Here is a 19,933-nt window from a genome sequence, read left to right as displayed (position 1 = left end):
ATCGTACTTGTCAAAGATGGGTATCCACCTGTTGTCTTGTAAAGCATCTCTATTATTCTTGTCGTGAATGAAAACATCTTGATCATGTTCACTATTGGAACAAATAAGTGATCCTTGCTAGCCCCTTAGCTGCCTTCTTAAATCATTCAATGAGGCTCTTATGTTGCTTTATGGGTACGTACTAGCTAAGTTGGTGTAGGAGGAATAAGGTTCATGGCGCTCTAGTCTTTGCACATAGTTGCATTTTTAGCATGGAGGGTCTTCAACTCTTCTGGTTGTCAAATGCTTCTTACAGCGATGTTGCTTCTTATGTAGTCACGATTGGATTAGTAGACTATTCATTCATCCCCATAGTGGACACTAAAAAGTTTTGGGTATATAGGGTCGAGTCTTTTCTTCAGTAGGCAATTCTTCATTTTTATTCTTCAAGTTCAGTTCCTATTCATAAACACTAGTTAAGAGGTCCTTGTGAAAGGCCCTCTAATGCGAAAGTCAGCTCGATTCAGATAGCAAGGGTAATAAATGTGTAATGTGTAACCTACTTTCTTTTCTCGAAACTCTATTTATAGACTTTGTGATGTGTTTTTTATTAGAATCGATCTAATTACGGTTCAAACATGACTAATCATGATTAAACATTTAAACAAGATAGTTTTGGAGTAAATCAGTCTGAGTTTGACCGTTCGATTTCTATAATGCTTCAATTCTTCAGTCTGATTGGAAGATGATTCACTTAACAAAGGGTTGACCGTCTGATTAATAGTTGACCGGATGAGACATACACTCCATCGCAAGTCAAAATATGATCAATTTACAGCCGATATCATGAAACTTTTTTTCTTTTTCTTTTGAATTACTTCAATAACAAAGTAACAGGCTAAAAAATATTGTACAATATAGCAATTAGTTAAATCAAAAGAAAAATATATTACAAAAGGTAGATTGAATGCTAAATATACACAAGAATAACGTTTTTTTTTTTCAAATTTCGAGCCAGCAATTGGCTTGACCGTTATAGTTTGTGGTATCAATTGTTGGTTTGGTAGAACGCTCATCCAACCAAGCTCATCCAACCAAGCTATGATGTTTCTAAACACACATAATGTTTTCATCACTCTCTTCGGTTGCTACGCCATGACACATTCCCATGTACATTTTAATGGTCTTGTCTTTGCTACTAGCTTTCTCACATAATGCCCTGCTTATTTCTGGGTCTGTAACTTTATCTTTCCCTCCTTGTAACACTAAAAGTGGAATTGTGACCTGCTAAAACCTTAAACAATGAGTCCGAAAAAACACATTATTTTCTTCTTTAGCGAAAAACACTAAGTACAAATTTTACTTATCACCTCATGTAGAGTATCTTCAAGACTCATGCCAGTTCTTATCATTTCCATTGCTGTTTTCAGTCTGGGCTTGTCTTGATATATCAACTTGTTATTTCTTATCTGCAATCATTATCAACAATTAACTATTGCACTTTTAACTTAAAACTTCCATTGATAGAAAAAAGGACATTAAGGTATTTCATCAAACACTAAACAAAACCTCACCGCTTCTCTTTTGGCACGATCCTTAAAGGCAGTGGAAATGATATTCTTAGTGGGAACTATTTTCCACTTTGGTATGATATCTTCAAATTTCGTCAATACATTCACAACAATAGGAAATGGCTTCACTAGTTTGGCTGATATCTGATACATTTGAAAAATTTGTGGTAAGCTTCTGTCACATTTTGGTGGTGAAAAAATTGAGAGAAAAATAAGTTTTTGCTCATACCTTGCACATAGGTGCAACAAGAATAGTAGCACACTGAGCCTCCCATTGAATCCCCATATAAGAACCTAGGTTTTCCTTTGTATTCTTGGAGCTCTAAAACAACCAACAAACATACATAAGAAATTTGGAAATGTTTTATATTGTAATTGTTGGTTATAAAAGAAGAGAGCGAAAGCTCACACCCAATTATCTTGAAAATGTCTTCACAATCATCAACAATGTTGTCAAACTTAGTTATAAGACAACGAACACCAGCAGAACGTCCATGTCCTTCGTAGTCAAGTCCAAACACTGCATATCCAGCATTGGCTAACGTTTCAGCAACCACTGCATGAATGAAGCAACCAATAAATCATACAAGGATCTATTATATATACAATTTGACAATAGTAATAATTTAGTAAGAGCTACTAAAATTAATATGTATATTAATGAAGAACATTAAATAAAATGTTAGAAATAGTAAACCCTAAAAAATGAACAACAAAAAATTATTTAAATATAAAAGTAAGAATAAGGCAAACATTGTTTTGCGACATCTCAATGGTAAAAAATATCTTTTTACAGTTATAAAAAATATTTTAATAAAATTAAAAACAATTCAGATATCAATGTCTTAAGGTTAAATATTTTTAAAAATACATTATTTATTATGGACTTGTTACCAAAATCTTAGTCATATATTAGTTTATCCCATACCCTCCTATCCCAATCCTAGTGTACACGAGGTTTAGATATTTTATCTAGGAAAAATGATATTTTTCTTATTTTAAATTACTTTATTTGAAAAAATAGTAATTCTTAGTTCCTCAATGACGACTATAATAGACATGTAGAGAGATTATAAATAAATAAAATTTAAATACCAAAGGCAGTAATTTATACAATGGCCAAAAACGAAACCAACCAATCTATTATAGAATTATATTTCAAATGTTTCGTTTTGAAATATGTTATCTAGTAGTAATAAAAACTAAAGTCATGACGATGTACTCAAATTTTTATGTGAGAAAAATTCTAGAATATTGGCATTCTTTTGTAATAATATCTATCCGTGGATAAACTAATAGTTTATTAAGTTAATTAACGAAATACCCTCTTATTTATGTACTAGCTTTTGGTAAAAGCGTTTGATTCAAAAGGAAATCACTTATTAACTAAGTAACGTGTGATGACCAAATTAATATTAAAAAAAACGAGTTAAAGCTAGACATCGATATTATTTTTAATCTAAATTTTTTACTTTTTATATGATATTTTTTTTATAAGATTTAAATTCAAAATCCTAATCATTATCATGTATATTATATGATAAATCTTAGTTTATAAAACACTATTTTTCATATTGAAGTAAAATGTGACAAATCTGTTTCAATATGTTGTATTTTACATTCAATGCAGTTCAGAATAAAATATAGAAAATTCAGTTTGCATTTTGCTTTCTTATACGAAACGAACACCTTTCAATACATAGATGAGTGAAGCTCTCATTTGTTTATAGTTTAACCAAGAAAAAGTCAAGATTTTATAATTGTTATTAATTAGTTTAATCTTTTAAAGTTCTCTTGAACCATCTGAACAGGGAAGTTATTTAGAATGATGCAATATATAATCAAATGGGAAATAGCAAATCATGAGAGGAAGACGTTTACCTCTCATGAATCTGCTACACTCCACGGCATAGCCTGCGACACATAAAATTATAAAAACACAAAGTTAAACAATGACCCCATCATAAAATGACAAGGTTAAAAACAGGGTTATATGAGAAATTGCACCGTGACAAAGGAAAACAAGTGCCTTGGGTGAAGGAAAAGGCACCCATCTACAGCTGAAGAGTTGCAATCCCCTTGCGTTTTTGGTGTATACCTATAACATGTACAATTCTAACAATTAATAAAAACAATGACATTCATGAAAGAAAAAGAACTGAGATTGAAAGAGACAGGTTCAGAACTTCAAAATATTTGAACTTCGTATCCATGGAAGAAGGGTGATGATAATGTAGTGGGTGCTATAGAAATTATTTATAAAATCACAACCTTTACAATATTTATACTTGTTTAAATGTTGTCCCTCAAGTATGATGAGTGGGGGTGGTCATGAAAGTCTTGTATTGAAAACATGAAAATGAAGTGTTTCCAGAAGCATGGCCAACCGTCATGGTTATTATGTGATAAGAGCTTAAGGTTGTTGGAGATAGATCAGAAGGATTAGACTTAGTCTTGTCCCAATAACAAAAACACACGACCGGTGATGTCTTTTCTTGCATAAGATTTTCCATGGTTGCGTTATCTATTTTGAGTTTGAGGATGTTGAAAAATATAAAATTCAATTAGCTGGATAATGAATTCATTTTGTATTTGTAGAAAGTGTTACGTCAATATCGTTAATAAATCTATTATTATCCCTTTATAATCCGTTAAAAAAAAGCAGGAGGAAAGCTAAAAATGAAGACAGAGTAAGGGAATGGGAACACTGGTGAGGATTGGATGGGAGTTTCTATTGTTCATGTACCGGGTTTTATGATAATTTGTTATCATGCTTGAAATTTTAGTAGCTAAATGTCCTTAATCTATTGATGAAAATTGTATTTTGTTCCCGCTTCAAAATACATATCAATTTCATTCAGCAAACGATGTTAGAGTTTCCTTCTTCTTCTTGCAATTCTCTCTCCTTATTGTCTCTCCTCGCTACTGCAAAGGCCATGGAATCCGACCTTAATAACTTCACCTTTTGCTTCCCTCGTTGTGAATCCCTCCTCCCCATCTTCCGTTTCTTCTTCACGCTTTATTCCAGAAACTCATTTTTCACCCATACCAAAACCGACTTTCAAAAATGGGTTTTAGGAAAATCTGATAAGGAAAATTAAAAAAGATCACAGTGGGAGCATTGAATTATTATTTTGCAGGCCTCTGGAAGAAGGTTAAGAGTGACACTGTGAGGGAACAATAAAAATGGGGTTTTGGAGTTGCAAAGAACGGGTAACGACAATGATTAATTAAGGGACAGACCCTCTACATTGTCGTGCACGACCTGCACTTAGACCTTCGCCACCTCCACCCTCACCCTTGAACAAAGGACCTGAGAATTCCAAATTGTAATGAGGATAGAGATAGAGTTGCACTGAGGAGAAAAAGAGTCGTAGGAAACAGAGAGAGTCTCTAACACCATTAGTTGTGGTTCGTTTTCAACAACATTTTACATTCTTTTATAAAATATAGGAACGAAATCGGTACATACTTTGAAGTAACGGTGAATACAATTTTCATCAATAGTTTAGGAATGAAAACCAAATTTAACCAAAATCATATTCCATGTTAAGTTTAAGTTTTAGATTGTTAATTTGATTCATGATTCATTGATAAGGTTCAAGTCACTCCTAAATTATCTTCTATTTTATTGGTTCACGAGAGGTCTCGAAAAACTTTGACTCCCAAAGCGTTCTCTTAAAATAAAATCATAGTTAAAGTAGATTTAACTCTAGTACAATACTTTAATTAACTTCTACATATAAGACATTTAACATAGGGGTTAAACCGAGTCATATTAGATTGAAGGATCAGTCCTTTGGTCTGGGATGACTAGACTTTACTCTTCGGCATAAGTCAATTTGAATTGACCATCGGCCCAAACCTACTCGAGTCAACCTTTGATCAAGACCGACTTGAGTTGACCTCTAGCCATGGTTGACTTAGCTTAGCACGAACTCTGATATGGATTGCTTGGCCTCAACCGACTCAACTTAATTCTTTGGCTGAAATTGGCTCGATTTGACCTTCAGCTCAAGCCAACTAGGTTCAACATTCAATCTAAGCTTGCTTGGTCTGACCTATTATCCCATGACAACTCGACTTGACCTTCTTGCCAAATCGGTTTAGGTATTAGCACAGACAAGCTTGGCTTGACCTTTGGTCTAATTAGCTCAATTCCATTCTTTGGTCTGACCAACTTGACTCAATTTTGTGGCCCAACTTATTTGGCTTGAATTTTATCAACCTTAACTTAACCTTAGATGCAACTTGACTTGAACCCAACTTTAACAACCTACTTGACTTAGTTCCTATCCAACCTTATCTATATTAACTTAAGACCGATTCACATAGACCAGCATGATGGTTATCCCTTACTTACGAGACTTTTGGTGCTATTTCGACCTTGTAAACATTTTTTATGTTGGCTATTTTAGTCTTGTAGATTCTTTGGACTCCGAGGATTAAAATCAAATCCTATATATTTAGCCAAATTGACAACTTTATCAATTTGATAAATAGGGATCCAAATATAAATTCAAAAGTTAAAAAGGATTTATATAAAGAGTTTCTTTTATCAGCATTTCTATTCACTCATAAGAGTTATAATAACACAATTTGTATTCACTAACTGTACCAAAAGGAATTAGTTAAATGAGAAAAGTAATGAAAAAAAAAACTATTTAAAGGATTTATAACGTAGAATAGATAAAGACCTTAATTTGTCAATTAAGAAAAAAAAACTAGTTTTATTGGAGAGCTCCCTTTGTGCAATATCCTAGTAATTAAAAACATCATTAGATTTCTTGAGCTAACTTCTAATTAGAAAATAAATCCTTTTTAAGGGAAATTGCTTTGTATAAGGTTTTGAAGTTCTTTTTTTTGTATATATGAGAATCTTAATTGGGGAGAACCAAATGGAGAAGTTTACATTAAAAGATGAGAAAAAAAATGTTTAAAAAAATGTTTATGGACAATGAGTGTTCTCGTTTATAAGAGATATATGATTAATTTAGTGTTATCATCTTTACTTTTATTCTTTTTATTTTCTTAGAAGACATTGTATCAATACTCAATTTCGGTGAAATAATTTTATTTTTAAAAAAGTTAAAAATTATATGTAAATAAAAATGTCATATTAAACTTTAAAAAAAATACATAAATTAGAAATTAATTTAAAAAAAAAGTTGAACAATGAAAGTAATAAATAATAAAAAAACAAAAGAAAAAAAGGAAACAAATCAATTAAAAATAAAAAATTAATAAAAATATATTATTTATTTTACTATTTTCATTATAATTTAACTATTTAAAAATATTATCTTTCGGTTTTTCAATTCTACCTCTCTTTCCAAAGAGCCAATTAATTCAACACATTTTTACTTTCTAACTATCCTATTTTTTTTCTTCTCACGTATTACCTTCTACATCACATTTCATTCACCCTCCACATAACATACTTATTCATCTAATTTCTCTACCCACATTTTATATATATTTTTTCACTAACTTTTTTCTTTTTTCCAATCACTTTTTCTAAATTACATTTCTCTATCCACTTTTTATATTATTTTTTCTTCACTCATTTTCTCGAGTAACATTTTTTTTATTTCTTCCAATCACTTGTCTAAATTATACTTTTTCCACCTTTGCTATAACATGAATAAGGATGGCAACAACTTAGGTCGGGCATAGATAGTATCTACCCACTACCAGACCCGCAAAAACAAATTCACCCACTACTCGTTTGGATACCTGTCTACAACTATTTGCAGGTATTTTAAAACTTGCAAATATTCGCAAATACCCGGGAATATCTAAAAAAATATATTTTATAAATTTTTAAAATAAAATTACAAAAAATATATTAAATATAATATAAATTAAATTAAATTAAATAAAATTTAATTTTAATTTAATTTAATTTGATAAAATATAAATTAATTTTAATTTTAATTTTAACTTAATAAAATATAAATTAAATTTTTATTTTTATTTTTTGCAGGTAGGAGATACCCACACGTACATATAGTATAATACCTGCTCCCGACCCGTTTATAAATGAATATTAAAATACCCGCTATCTGCGGGTACTAATTATCCATTGTGAATTTCATCCACAAAGAAAAAACTCCCAATGTAAGTCTAGAACAATGCAATGTAGTAGTGACAGTCTGACGGGAAGGAAAGACGACAATAACCTCTATGTTGAAAGTGTGTTTTTTGTAAGGGTAGGGTGGTTCCTAATCTGAGTTTTGAAAGAGAAAGGATGAAGGGAAAAAGTATTGTCGCACTAATGATGCTTCTTCTGATTGTAATTGGGGTCATTACCAACAAAGAAGAGGCGACGTGACTTCGGCGATGGCCATTCAAGGCGACATGTTGATTGTAGTAATGAAGATTGAATATGGTGATGGCTAGGTGTGGTGGTTTCTTTTTCGAAACCAATTTCACGGTTGAAGAAAGGAAGAAAGGAGAGGATATGTGGTTCGTGACACTAGTGCTCCATAATGACGTCCCTGGTGGTGACCACCGTCGTTGATGACATCTTTGAATGACTATGGGAGTGACGACGACACTGGTCCTAAAACAACAATTGTGATGCACACGTGAGAGAATTAGGAAACTTGGAGATTTTTGTTTCTAAAGAAGTTGGTTTGGGCTCAACGTATCCCCTATAGCCCCACTTTTATCTCTGCACCCTTTGTTATTATTTGTTTATTCATTTTCACTCTCATATATATTAACCACATTCCCCCAAGTGTTTTTGTTTTATTGTTGGGTTTGTACTACTTTTTTTGTTGTTGCCCTCTACATTGAGGACCAAAAGGGTAATCATGGAGGTGATTAGAGATAATCAAGAGGATCCTCCTAAAGAGGTTGCAAAGAAAACCTTACCATTGAAGGGGGGGGGGGGGGTTATGAGTGGGTAGATCCTTTAGGCAATAAATATTTTTCCAAGTTCAAGTGTTCAAAGTTGCTAAATTCTTGGTTGAATGACATATATATGTTTGAGAGTGCCGAGGTAGAGAACATTATTTCATTTAAGAGAGTATGCGCCATAGATAATGTTTGTCATGATTGAGAGGGGTGTAAGGAAATTTTTTTTCTATGTGTATATGCCTTTCATTGTTCAGTTATACATCTGATCACCCTTTGACGTGTTCACCATGGGTGTTATATGTTTCTTGAATGTTGGATCGACACAACTTCATCCAAATAATTGGGGTTGTCTTCAAGCACTTTGGTTAATATGTCATGCCCTTTATCTGACACCATCTCCTGAGTGTTTTCTTTATTTTTACCTCACTCAACCAAAGGATGGTTGTCTTTGTAAACAGGCTAAGTACTGCTTGGGTGGTGCCTATTCTCAATCATTTAATAATTTAACAATGGGTTGTTTAGGGTTAAAGTGAACTCATTAGCCGATTTCATTTCTACAATGAAGATAACAGGTCAAAGTTTCCCTTCTATTGGACCGATAACTCTTTTAGGTATAAGGAGTGACTGAAGGATATCTTGTTCGATCAAGATAAAAGGATAGTTAGAATTGTAGGGAGGTTCAACACACACACATACACATAGATCTCCACACTTGTAAGATATTGTCCGCTTTGGGCCAAGCCCTCACGAATTTGCTTTTGGTACCCCTCCAAATGGCCTTTTACTAATGGAGGTATCTTATGTGTATATAATCCCATGTCCATCTCTTATTTTATCTGATGTGAGACTTTGTTTGTACCCAACATCCTCCCCTCAAACAAAGGACTATGGTTCTCCACCTCCACTTCCCTTACAACGGAAGTCTTTTCTTATCCTCGAGTACACCATGGTCATCACTTCTCTTTCACAATCCATGGTCAAACACTAAGCATCTCCTTGCCCTCTCCACCTCTCATGATTCACTTCCAGGCTATCTACCACTGGCCACTTGTCAAGGCTTCACCTGATCATGGAGGGACGTACTCGTCTAAGCCCGGTCACCAGACCTAAACCATGGGTTCTGATACCATTTGTAGGGAGGTTCGACACACACATATACACATAGATCTCCACACTAGTAAGATATTGTCTGCTTTGGGCCAAGCCCTCACGGATTTGTTTTTGGTACCACTCCAAAAGGCCTCTTACCAATGGAGGTATCTTATGTGTATATAAACTCATGTCCATTTCTTATTTTATCTGATGTGGGACATTGTTTGTACCCAACAAGAATCTCATAGCAGCTTCATCACAAACTTCTTGCGAAAAACATTGTTAGAGTCTACTTATCAACTCAACCGATTATAGATATGTATGGTAAATGTAGAATTTTCTTGTAACTTGGACACTTTTAAGCTAATCATAAGATTTTTTGTTGCTTGCTGGTTATACAACACAACATGCATCTAAAATGGGAACATAAAAGGACTTATTTTGTAGTCCTAGGAAGTAGTTGGTCGATGAGGCAAAGAAGAAAGGCACGGTGAACATGGTGCCTAATCTCACAGCCCTATGATGGATATTCATCGACCTCAAAGGATTGCAAAGAAAATTGTGTTGGTAAAGGGGTAAGGTATTGGCAAAGATAGAAAGAGATTGAGGAAAAAGTTCGATCTTCAAAATATGAGTTTAGAAGCAAGGGTACTGATTATTGTCAAGTCACAAGTACTCTTATTGTAGAAGATCTTCATGAAGACTTGTTTTTATGTTAAAGCTTTTGTAATTTAGTAGATTTATGTATAGAATATGGTTTATCTTTGATTCTATGTATTGTTTACCTTAGTTTGATTTAAAATGCGTTTTGAATAAAAAAACCTCATTTTATACTCAAGATAATCGATTACCAATTAATGATAATCGATTATTAGTAATCGATTATGACTTGCCATAATCAATTATCACGAGTAATTATGAGATTTTTAAGCAAGTTTTATACCATTGTGCATGCATTAATGCATAATCAATTATCATATGTAGATAATCGATTATTACACGCTAAATAGCTGACAACGGATTTTTGGAGGTATCCTTGAGTGAGATCTCTATAAATTAGATTGAGACTTTCATTCTAAAATACAAAATACGTTGATTTCGAAATTCTTATCTGGTTTGTGTTTTGATAAGTGTTCTAGGGTTTGTGTAACTCTTGTGGTGTGACTTTGAGAACTTGGTGTTGGCATAGAGCGAGAACTTTCACTAGGATAGTGATTGAGTGTTATTGTTGTTGTTGAGTTAAAGCCTATCAACCTTTGTGAAGATTCAAGGGAGGTGGTGATCCTTCATGAAGCATTTGGAGGAGGTGTTCATCCCTTATGCGTTTCAGGGGAAGTGAGTTTCATCTCTTATGGTAACAAGAAAGGTTTTCTAACCTTCAACTTGTTCATTTTCTTTATAATTGTAAAACTTTGTTGGTTTGTAATAGTGAAATGTTAATTCTCGATTAAGATTAACAACTGGACGTAAGATCTGTGTGATCCGATATAGTATAAAAATCACCTGTGCAATTTTCTCTCTTCCTTACTCTTTTCACTACTACAAAATTGATGATAGATAGCGCTTTTTTAAATAAGCGCTATCTATTAATGCACGAAACAATAGATAGCGCTTATTTAAAAAAACGCTATCTAAACTTATGACTATACATAGCGCTTTAAAAAAAAAGCACTATCTATAAATAATTAATATTATTTTTTTTATTCATAATTTAAAATAAGCTAAAAGATAGCGTTTGTTTTAAAAAACGCAGTTTATTTCAAAACAATAGATAGCGTTGCTCTTTTACATTTCTCTTTGGGAGCTTCTTTCTACCCTCAGCCAAAATTTTCCCTCGTTTTCTAAATTCAGTTTCGCTTCTTTTAGATTCATCAAACCCATTCCCCCAAATTTGACTTCGTATTTGCCCCCAAATTTCAGTTCGTATTTGCCCCCAAATTTTAAAAAACCTATCACAATATCTCCTAAATTACATTTTCGCGTTCCCTCTACAACCACATTTTCCCTCTTCACAATTCTAATTTTTCTTCCCTGCATCGCAATCTCGAATCTCTCCAGAAGCTTCTTCTCACCAAAGCCATCTTCATCGACGAAGAGACGTTCTCCAAAGCCTTCCTTACCGCTGACCAAGCCCGCTCCATCAAACTGCTCCAGCAACGAGTTGAGACATTGGAGAGAGAGGTTGACTCTGCTATCACCGTTGCCGCTCGCCCTCGCTCTGAGAAACGACAAGCTGAGGCCGCTCAGAAAGTCGCCGACTTGCACGCATTGGAGAGCTGGAAAGCGTGAAAAAATGAAAGCGCGATGGTGAGACCCACTCACATGGCTTTGGCATTTTCATATTATAAAGCACTCGCTCACTCCATATACAGACATCATCACAGTGACCATAAACGACACTGTTTCGATCCAAGATGTCAGTCACGTCACGCCAAGATCTTCTCTTGTTCCACCATGCCAAACCCTAGGCTCCACCAAGCAATGCGGGATTTATCGGGAGAGGGTTAGCGTAAAGGTGCCAAACGAAGAAAATGCTTGTTTTCGTTTTCGTCGTTGTTGTCACCTTTATCTCCCTCTAGGAGTTTTGCTAGTGCCACGACCACGTTTACACGTTCACCATACACCACCGCCACTCCGAACCCGTCAAAAAGTGGTCCCACGCCGCTACCAGAATCCCCCTCCTCCCGATAAGGGCACCGTCGAGTACTACACTGAGTTGGCCGACCACGATCGCTTCCTCCGTGGCCGCAAACTCTCTCAAATCGACGCCAGTCTCGCTTTCTCCGATGGCAACTCCACCTTTCGCATCAGCTCCCTCGGATTGTACCTTTTCTTCTCTTTGATTCTTCTATTGTCATTATTTAAAGTTTTATTTTTCAAGATTTTAATTTAAATATAATCTCTTCCTACTCTTTTCTAACCATAAAATGATAGGAAGATTAAATTTTGTTAATAATTATGTTGAAACCGTTTTTAATTGTTGATAATGTGAAAATTAGTGTATGAAGAGTTGAAAATTAGATTCTTCTTTTAATTTAAATTGATTAATAATTTCTTTATAATAATTTAGTTATCAGTTTAATGAAGTGACAATGACTTGAGGTTTGAATTTTGAATGAGATTGGCCATGTTTAGAAAGAAGAAATTACTATTTAGATGTGAATAATGTTTGAGTTTGACCATTCTTTGTTAATGATTTCGGTGATGTTACGAATTTGTCAGTAATGTTTTTTCTTGGAGATTGGTTTCATGTTTTCTTTAACCTTTTCTTTTTCTTCTGGAGATTCATACGACAGTTGAAATAGGACATCGGGAGTGAAGTTCATGGTGGCGCTTGATACCGGAAGTGACCTGTTCTGGGTACCCTGTGATTGCACAAGATGTGTTGCTACTGATAGCCCAACCTTTGCTTCGGTATGTTTTATTTTCCTTTTTTTTGTGACCGAAATGAAGTTGTTCCTATAGTATATTGTAGTTGATTATAGGGTTTTTCTCTAATTGTCTTTTTAAGGGCATGTTGCAAGAAGGAAACTTCTTTAAACATTGCATTGAATAAATGATTTTATTATTAGAAGAAATGTATCTAGTTAGATGCGTGTGTGGTGTAGTGGGGTTTTGGTTGATCTATTTGTTTTATTTGATAAAGATTTTATTTGAGTGCCTTGTGTTTACGGTGGGTTGAAATGTTGATTGAAAACTAGAATGTCATTACACATTGGGTGATTGTATGTTTTATTGAAATGTAGTGTAAATGTGAGTGGTTTGAGTCGCACTTGATGAATTGTGTAATTTATGTTAAATTCCATCAAGTTTGGTGTTGATGAAATGGTAAGTAGTTTGTGTTTGGGTTCTAGAAATTTTCATTATATGCTCTGTTTGGCCTGTTCATAAACTGATTTGGGAAAAGGGTATAGTGACGTTGAATCTATCAAGTGAAAGAGAGAGAGAGAGTGGGGGAAGTGGTTCTGTGATCTTGTTGGAAGTTTAGACGTCTTAGAATTTACTAGAATTTAAGTGCAATGCTTATTAATGGGTTTGAGTCTTTTTTTTCTTATTTCCTAGATGTTTCACATGACTATATCTTTGGTTGTTTAAGTGCAGCCAGCATATGATGCCTTTATGTTTTCCTTCGGAGGAGTTATCTGTTTGGACTAAAGTATGGTTGAAAACTAGTAATAGGTTGGCGGAAAGTGGTTACAAGTCTGATTCATAGTATGTTGATTTAAAATGAATAATCTTATTATCCGATACATGCTTAATTGAACTAGATTAGGTTGTCTTAATTTATTAAATCTAAGAATAACAGTAATCATCTTATCTTCAATCTGTTTAATAACCATAACCTCAATGTGTTTTGATATGTGTTAACTGATTTAGATTTCATAAGTTAAGTAATGGGTTAATGAATTAGGTGCATTATTTTAAAAAGTTCAGACTGTATCTCTCGGTGCATGGGGAATACAATATTTTAGTACAAAATTGGTCACAATATCTCTGCATCTTTACTATGACCGTGCATATAGGCCATGCTTCTTAGTACTGCAGATCCTTTATGTTTTTCCCTTGAATCTTTATACCAAATCATACAACTAGCTTCGAGGTGCATCATTGTTCCACTTTAACTTTTCGCTTTTTCTTTTCCTTAAAACAAAAATTCGAATTGTGGCAGAAGTGGGACAATCCTCTTCTCTTTGTTTACAATCATCTTCTCTTTGTTTATTCATTACAAGACTTTATTCTGACCAAGGCTTGGTCTTAGTCTAGTTACGGTAATAACTTTGTCCTAGTTCTAGCACCATTTCAATCAATTAAATATCTTCATTTAGTAGACAATCATTACTAATTTTAAATTACAGAAATTTTATTTTCGTTATATTTAAACCTTTTATTCTTATTATTACTGGCAAAAGTTTATTGTCCTTTAACATTTTTATATTTGTAACATACTGAATAATTACTACTGTTATACTAATAAAAGAACAGTATAAAATTATTTGTTTTGATGGGGTTAAATACATTAATTAAATTTATTGAATAACTATACAAATTGGAAATTATATGATAAATTCAATTATTTATAAATATCAATGTTAATTGTGCTTACTTGTATAGTTATCCTCGAGTGAAAAACATTTTTAAGTGCTAGCTTTCTAATATGTGGAAGGTCAAAAACATTCTTACATTCTAGATATGCAAGTTTTGTGTCTTGTCCCCTGGTTTGTTTCTCAATTAAAAACGTTGTATTTGCAAGGATATATGTATAATTGTTACAGTTATTAGTTAATGGAGTTGGACTGAAAATTCACATGCGGGTATGATCTTTAATTTAAAAAAAAATTGAATGTGTTATGATGTTAAATGCTTGATGGATGGATGTGGGGTGCTGTTGTTTAGTTAATTTTAAAGATTTTGGCATACTTTATATGTTATGTTCAAGTATTCCAGTTGTTCATATAGTTGTTGTGCATTCATTTCTAATATGTTAAAAAAACCATTGATTGTATTTAAGTGGTTTAAGGCTTTTTGAGTATTGGTTGTTGATACATACATATATCCATTACCATGGGTAATGTGCTTAACTTTATATTAAACGCTGTTGTATACTGGAATAGAGCTATTTGGATTTTCATGTGTCGGTTAAACTGATTTGGTGTATTGAGTCCAAATACTTATACATTTAATTTAGCAATTGAATGTCACGGTCTTGAATTTGATGCTTATATTTTTCAAAGGTTCTACTTTTGTTCTTTGTTGACAGCTTTTGTAATGTTATGCTTTCTGATGGGATGCCTTTACTCATTGTTACATTTTTTGTCAGGATCAAAATCAATGATAATGATTGTGGATATTATGTGTGTTGATGTATAAAAGAAATTATTACATACTGTGAAGGAGGAATAATTCCAACTGATGTAAGTTATCTTTATTATCATAATTAATTTGTAGTAAAAATTTAATTGACTAATTTTATATTATCTTTTTTGTTGCAGTATTTTCATAATTGCATATATCAACCATATCGTGACAACAAATTATTGAAGTTAGGGAAGGTTGATGTTTACATGTAATCAGTACATGCTTATAGGTTGTTATGGTGATGTAAATGTTTATAGGTACAAGGATATATATGTTATGGTTGTATATATTGTCTTATAAAGCAATGTCATGTCATGACACTTAGTTGACACTCAAAGATTATATTTTGAAATATTATTATATCAATAGTTTTTATTTATATATTGAAGTATTACATACTCTTTTTGAGACCTTTGTTTTCATCACATTTGTTTTAATACTTTATATATTTTTTTTTTGAATAATAGAACTAATAAATAACACAGGTTTGTATATAATAAAACAAATATTTTATATTTTCTTTTAAAAGATAATTTCATATTTTTTAAAATATTTTATTAAAAATTATTTTTTTTTATAAAATTTAGACCAATAGATAGCGCTTATTTACAAAAGCGCTATCTATTGGTATCAGACAATAGATAGTGTTTATTTAAAAAAGCGCTATTTATTGTCTGATACCAATAGATAGCGCTTTTTTAAATAAGCGCTATCTATTGTCGGACACCAATAGATAGCGCTCGCATAGATAGCGCTTAAAAAGCGCTATCTATGCTATAAAAAAGCGCTATCTATGCAGTTTTTTGTAGTAGTGTTTATTTGTTTAATTTGGTATTAAGGAATTAAATTTATGCGAGAAAATTATTAAAGGTATTATTTGTGATAAGAAACCAATTCACCCTAGATGGTATACCCCTTGCCATAACTTAGAACATTAATGAAGTGTTGGAGGCATCTATCGAAGATGGGCCTAGACTTTTTCTCTTGGGCCATCTTAAGTCATCATGAAGATTTAGTAGAGTAAGAATAATTTTGGGCCTTGTATTTTGGGCCATGTAGTTTAGATTTTATTTGGGGTTTGTATTATGAGCCAAGTAGTCTAGATTTTATTTGGGCTTGGTATTATGGGCCTAGTAGTGTAGCATTTCAATTGGATCTTGTATTTTGGGCCAAGTAGAATAGGATTTTGACCAAACAAGTCAACAAAGGGTCAAGGTCCAAAGTTGACTATGATTGGACCTCCAAAATAGGTGTGTTGACCAAGGGGTCAACATTTTGGCTAAGCTTGGAGAACAAGGGAGAAGAATTTCGTTTTAGACATGTGGAAGCTTCCCATTGGAGAGTTTTTCTTCCTAGTTAGTGGCCATGTGTCACTCTAGGAATGGAGAGTTTTTCCATAGGTAGTGGCCACATGTCACTCTCTCATTTGAGAGGATTTTTGCCACTTGTCTCCCTCCTATTGAAGAGGATTTCTCCTTGCTCTCCAAGACAACCAAGGTGGATCTTTTAGGTTAAAGTTTCAGCCTATTTTGAGACACCTTAGCCTATAAATAGAGGTGTTCTCCATCATGTAATCACCTTGGGAAATATAGTAAAGTTATGCTGTCATTTTTTGCACACAACCTCTTCTACGGTCACCCTAGGCTAGAGTAACCCAAGTGGCCTCTTTTAGCCACCTTCCTCCAAGAGTTGGCCCAACCTCTCTTAGAGAAACCTAAACACTTCATCCTTCACCATTCAACACACCAAAACCGTGAGCCTTTTATCTTCATCCACCACCATTCCGCAAACTATCATCAAAACCATGAGCATCTTGAGTACATGACTTGGTTGCTTCTAGATTTGGCTTGTTCTAGCTAGAGCATTGACATCATTTGGTATCAAGAGCCTTGGTTCTTCAAAGAGCTAAGTTTCTTGGTCCTTATCCTTTGTTATTTCCTTGTTGTTTAATGCTTTCCTTTCTTGTCTTTTTTGTTAGTTTTTACTTGTTAATTTTTTGTGTTTTATGGTTCTAGTTTCTACTATCTTTTGGAGCCATTCCTGTTACCAATAAGGAGCATTGCTATCTTGAAGCTACTGTGAAGTTTTGATGATGATAAAAGCTGAAGAATTGAAGACTCTAAATGCATCTTTGTTAAACGCATTTTGTATAAACAAATGTATAGGATAAATTGTAATGATGTAAAAATAGTTAGAATTTTTCGCATTTAGTGAGTCATTGCGCAAATAATCGATTATTAAGAAGAATAATCGATTATCACTGTTTCATTTAATATTGTCCAAGTCTCTGGAATAATCGATTATTGCTCAGGATAATCGATTATCACATTTTGAAAACCCCATTACGGACACAAATAATCGATTATCACTTATGATAAAAGTGGCAGTTGGGAGATGTCTTTTTAGTTTTTGTCCCTACACGAAACTAGGCTTATAGATAGAGGTCTTCACAACTCTTAGAAAAAAAAATTCAATTGAGAGTATTAGTGCTTTGTGCCTAAGGGAAGCTCTCTATGAGTGAAAAGGATCTATGCCATTTTGAGAATACAGTTTGTCTGAGGAAGTTCTCAAAGTGATAGAGTGCTCTTGCCTGGTCTTGTGAATAGGAGAAGCTCGTGCTTTGTGTGTCAAAGGTCGGAGCGGTTCTCTTCAAGTTGGCAGAGCTGTTGCTTCCGGTTCGTGCGTCGAAGGAAGCTCTTCCGGTTTGTTTGTCGAAGGAAGTTACTTGCTGCACTCTTCTGGTTCGTTTGTCGAAGGAAGGTGTTTTCTTTTCTTTGCTCATTTCATTATCTTGTAATCTGTACAACTATATTTTTAGTGAAAAAGGTTAATCACTATTTATAGTTATTAACGACTGGACGTAGAATCTTTTGATTCGAACTAGGATAAAAATTCTGTGTTGATTTTCTTGATCCCTAAACTCTTAGCACATCAACTGTTCGATAAAATTTCGCTAAGAAAATCAATTTTTGAAACCAACTATTTTAACTTGTGTTGTGATCGTTACACGCTTTCCGCTATCTATATTTTATTTCACTGTGCGACTCTATAACGGTACCGATTATCCTAGCTAGAGCATTGCCATCATTTGGTATCAAGAGCCTTGGTTCTTCAAAGAGCTAGGTTTCTTGGTCCTTATCCTTTATTATTTCCTTGTTGTTTAATGCTTTCCTTTCTTGTCTTTTTTGTTAGTTTTTACTTGTTCATTTTTTGTGTTTTATGGTTCTAGTTTCTACTATCTTTTGGAGCCATTCCATTTTCTCCAATTAGGTTTCCATTATGTGTTTTTAATCTTTTGTTGGGTCTTTTATTGATTTTATATTTGGTGCATTTCATTGATTGAGTCATTTTAAGTTTTTAATCCATCCATGTTTGTCTAGAGTCATGTGTAGTTCTTTTCTTGTCAATTTTCTATAGTAACTTTGAAAAATCATCAAAACAAATATATAACTTAGTTTGCAAAACTACACCATATACAACCATTTGAGGGTCTTATCTTTGATGTTTTGGGTTCATAATTACCATTAGAACATTGACAAGCTCTTAAAAAATAAATTCTCTATTGATGTTTCTAGTTTTCAACTCCATTTTTTTATTCCAGTAGGATTCTCTTCTATTTTGTGTTTCTTGTCTTTGTGGCTTTTAAAAACCATAAATCACCTCTGTTCCAAGTGTGTGGTGGTCTTATTTTTCACCTTAAAAGAGTGGAAAAAGAAGTGCTAAATGCTTTTAAGCAAAAGGCCTCAAAAGAGTACTAAAGAGAGCCTAGAAAAGTGCTGAAAAATATTGTGTGCTTAGACCACTACCACTGTTTTTGTGCAATCTGTTTTGGAACGTGTTTTGGTCACTGTTTTGGGTTTTTATCTTCACTTTGCAGTGGCTAAAAGTCTTGGCTATGATGTTAAAAGAGTGGCCTTAGTGCCCTCATTTGCTCAAAGTTGCCAAAAGACAAGAAGCACCCACTTTTCTTCTAGTAGTTTTTGTTTTGTGAATCTATTCTAGCACCTTTCATTAGGATTTCTTTTGAGTGCTAACCTTTGTTTCTTAATCTTTAATTTCTTTCTTGTCTTCTTGGATTTCTTAGTTTTGTCATAATTAAATTCCTTTTGCAAACAAAGCCTTTCTTGTTTTCAGACCTTTTTATTGCTTTTATCCCTTGTTTCTTCTTGCACAATTTCGGCTTTGGTTACTTTGTGTGGTGTTAGGTTATCTTTGTGAGGTGATCCAATATCTTAGAGGTAGCCTTCTAGGTGGTGGAGACCCAAAGGGAGCATGAAGTCTAGAGTGGTAGCCAAAAAAAAAAAAAAAGAAAAGAAAGGAGAGAAACACCTTGGGAGGTAGCTTTAATTTGGTTGTAATTTTTGGCTTTGTAATCTTTCTTCTCTTTTTTCTCTCTTGTAACTCATGGCCTTGTTAGGTGTCTTGGGGGAGTCTTTGGTGCTCAATCCCATCTCCTAACAAGAACCTTTATTTCTTAGTAATTTTCGTTTTTTAGTTAACCGACGTCTAAACCCTAAATTCAAAAATTTAAAAAGTCACTTTTTTTACTCCGTTTAGACGTCTGATCCCGC

At 33.5% G+C, this 19,933-nt stretch overlaps 1 protein-coding gene and 1 long non-coding RNA gene across 2 annotated transcripts; one reads left to right on the top strand and one right to left on the bottom strand.

Moving 5' to 3' along the window:
* Positions 1 to 1,089: 1,089 nt before the first annotated feature.
* On the bottom strand, positions 1,090 to 3,763 carry LOC108324603 (caffeoylshikimate esterase). The gene is given in 9 exon segments (XM_017557544.1): positions 1,090 to 1,263; positions 1,350 to 1,448; positions 1,554 to 1,694; positions 1,780 to 1,810; positions 1,812 to 1,872; positions 1,960 to 2,106; positions 3,432 to 3,464; positions 3,558 to 3,648; positions 3,737 to 3,763. Coding segments are annotated over 9 exon segments (804 nt in total).
* A 7,513-nt stretch (positions 3,764 to 11,276) lies between these two features.
* On the top strand, positions 11,277 to 15,716 carry LOC128196031 (uncharacterized). The gene is made up of 4 exons (XR_008248113.1): positions 11,277 to 12,329; positions 12,790 to 12,920; positions 15,325 to 15,418; positions 15,497 to 15,716. It is a non-coding gene; the product is annotated as an uncharacterized LOC128196031 (long non-coding RNA).
* Positions 15,717 to 19,933: the final 4,217 nt, after the last annotated feature.

Source organism: Vigna angularis, chromosome 3 (genome assembly GCF_016808095.1).
Source record: "Vigna angularis cultivar LongXiaoDou No.4 chromosome 3, ASM1680809v1, whole genome shotgun sequence".
In the NCBI taxonomy this organism is placed as follows: domain Eukaryota; kingdom Viridiplantae; phylum Streptophyta; class Magnoliopsida; order Fabales; family Fabaceae; genus Vigna; species Vigna angularis.
The sequence above is the reverse complement of the archived record's forward strand: the minus strand, read 5'-3'. Positions and strand labels throughout refer to the sequence as shown.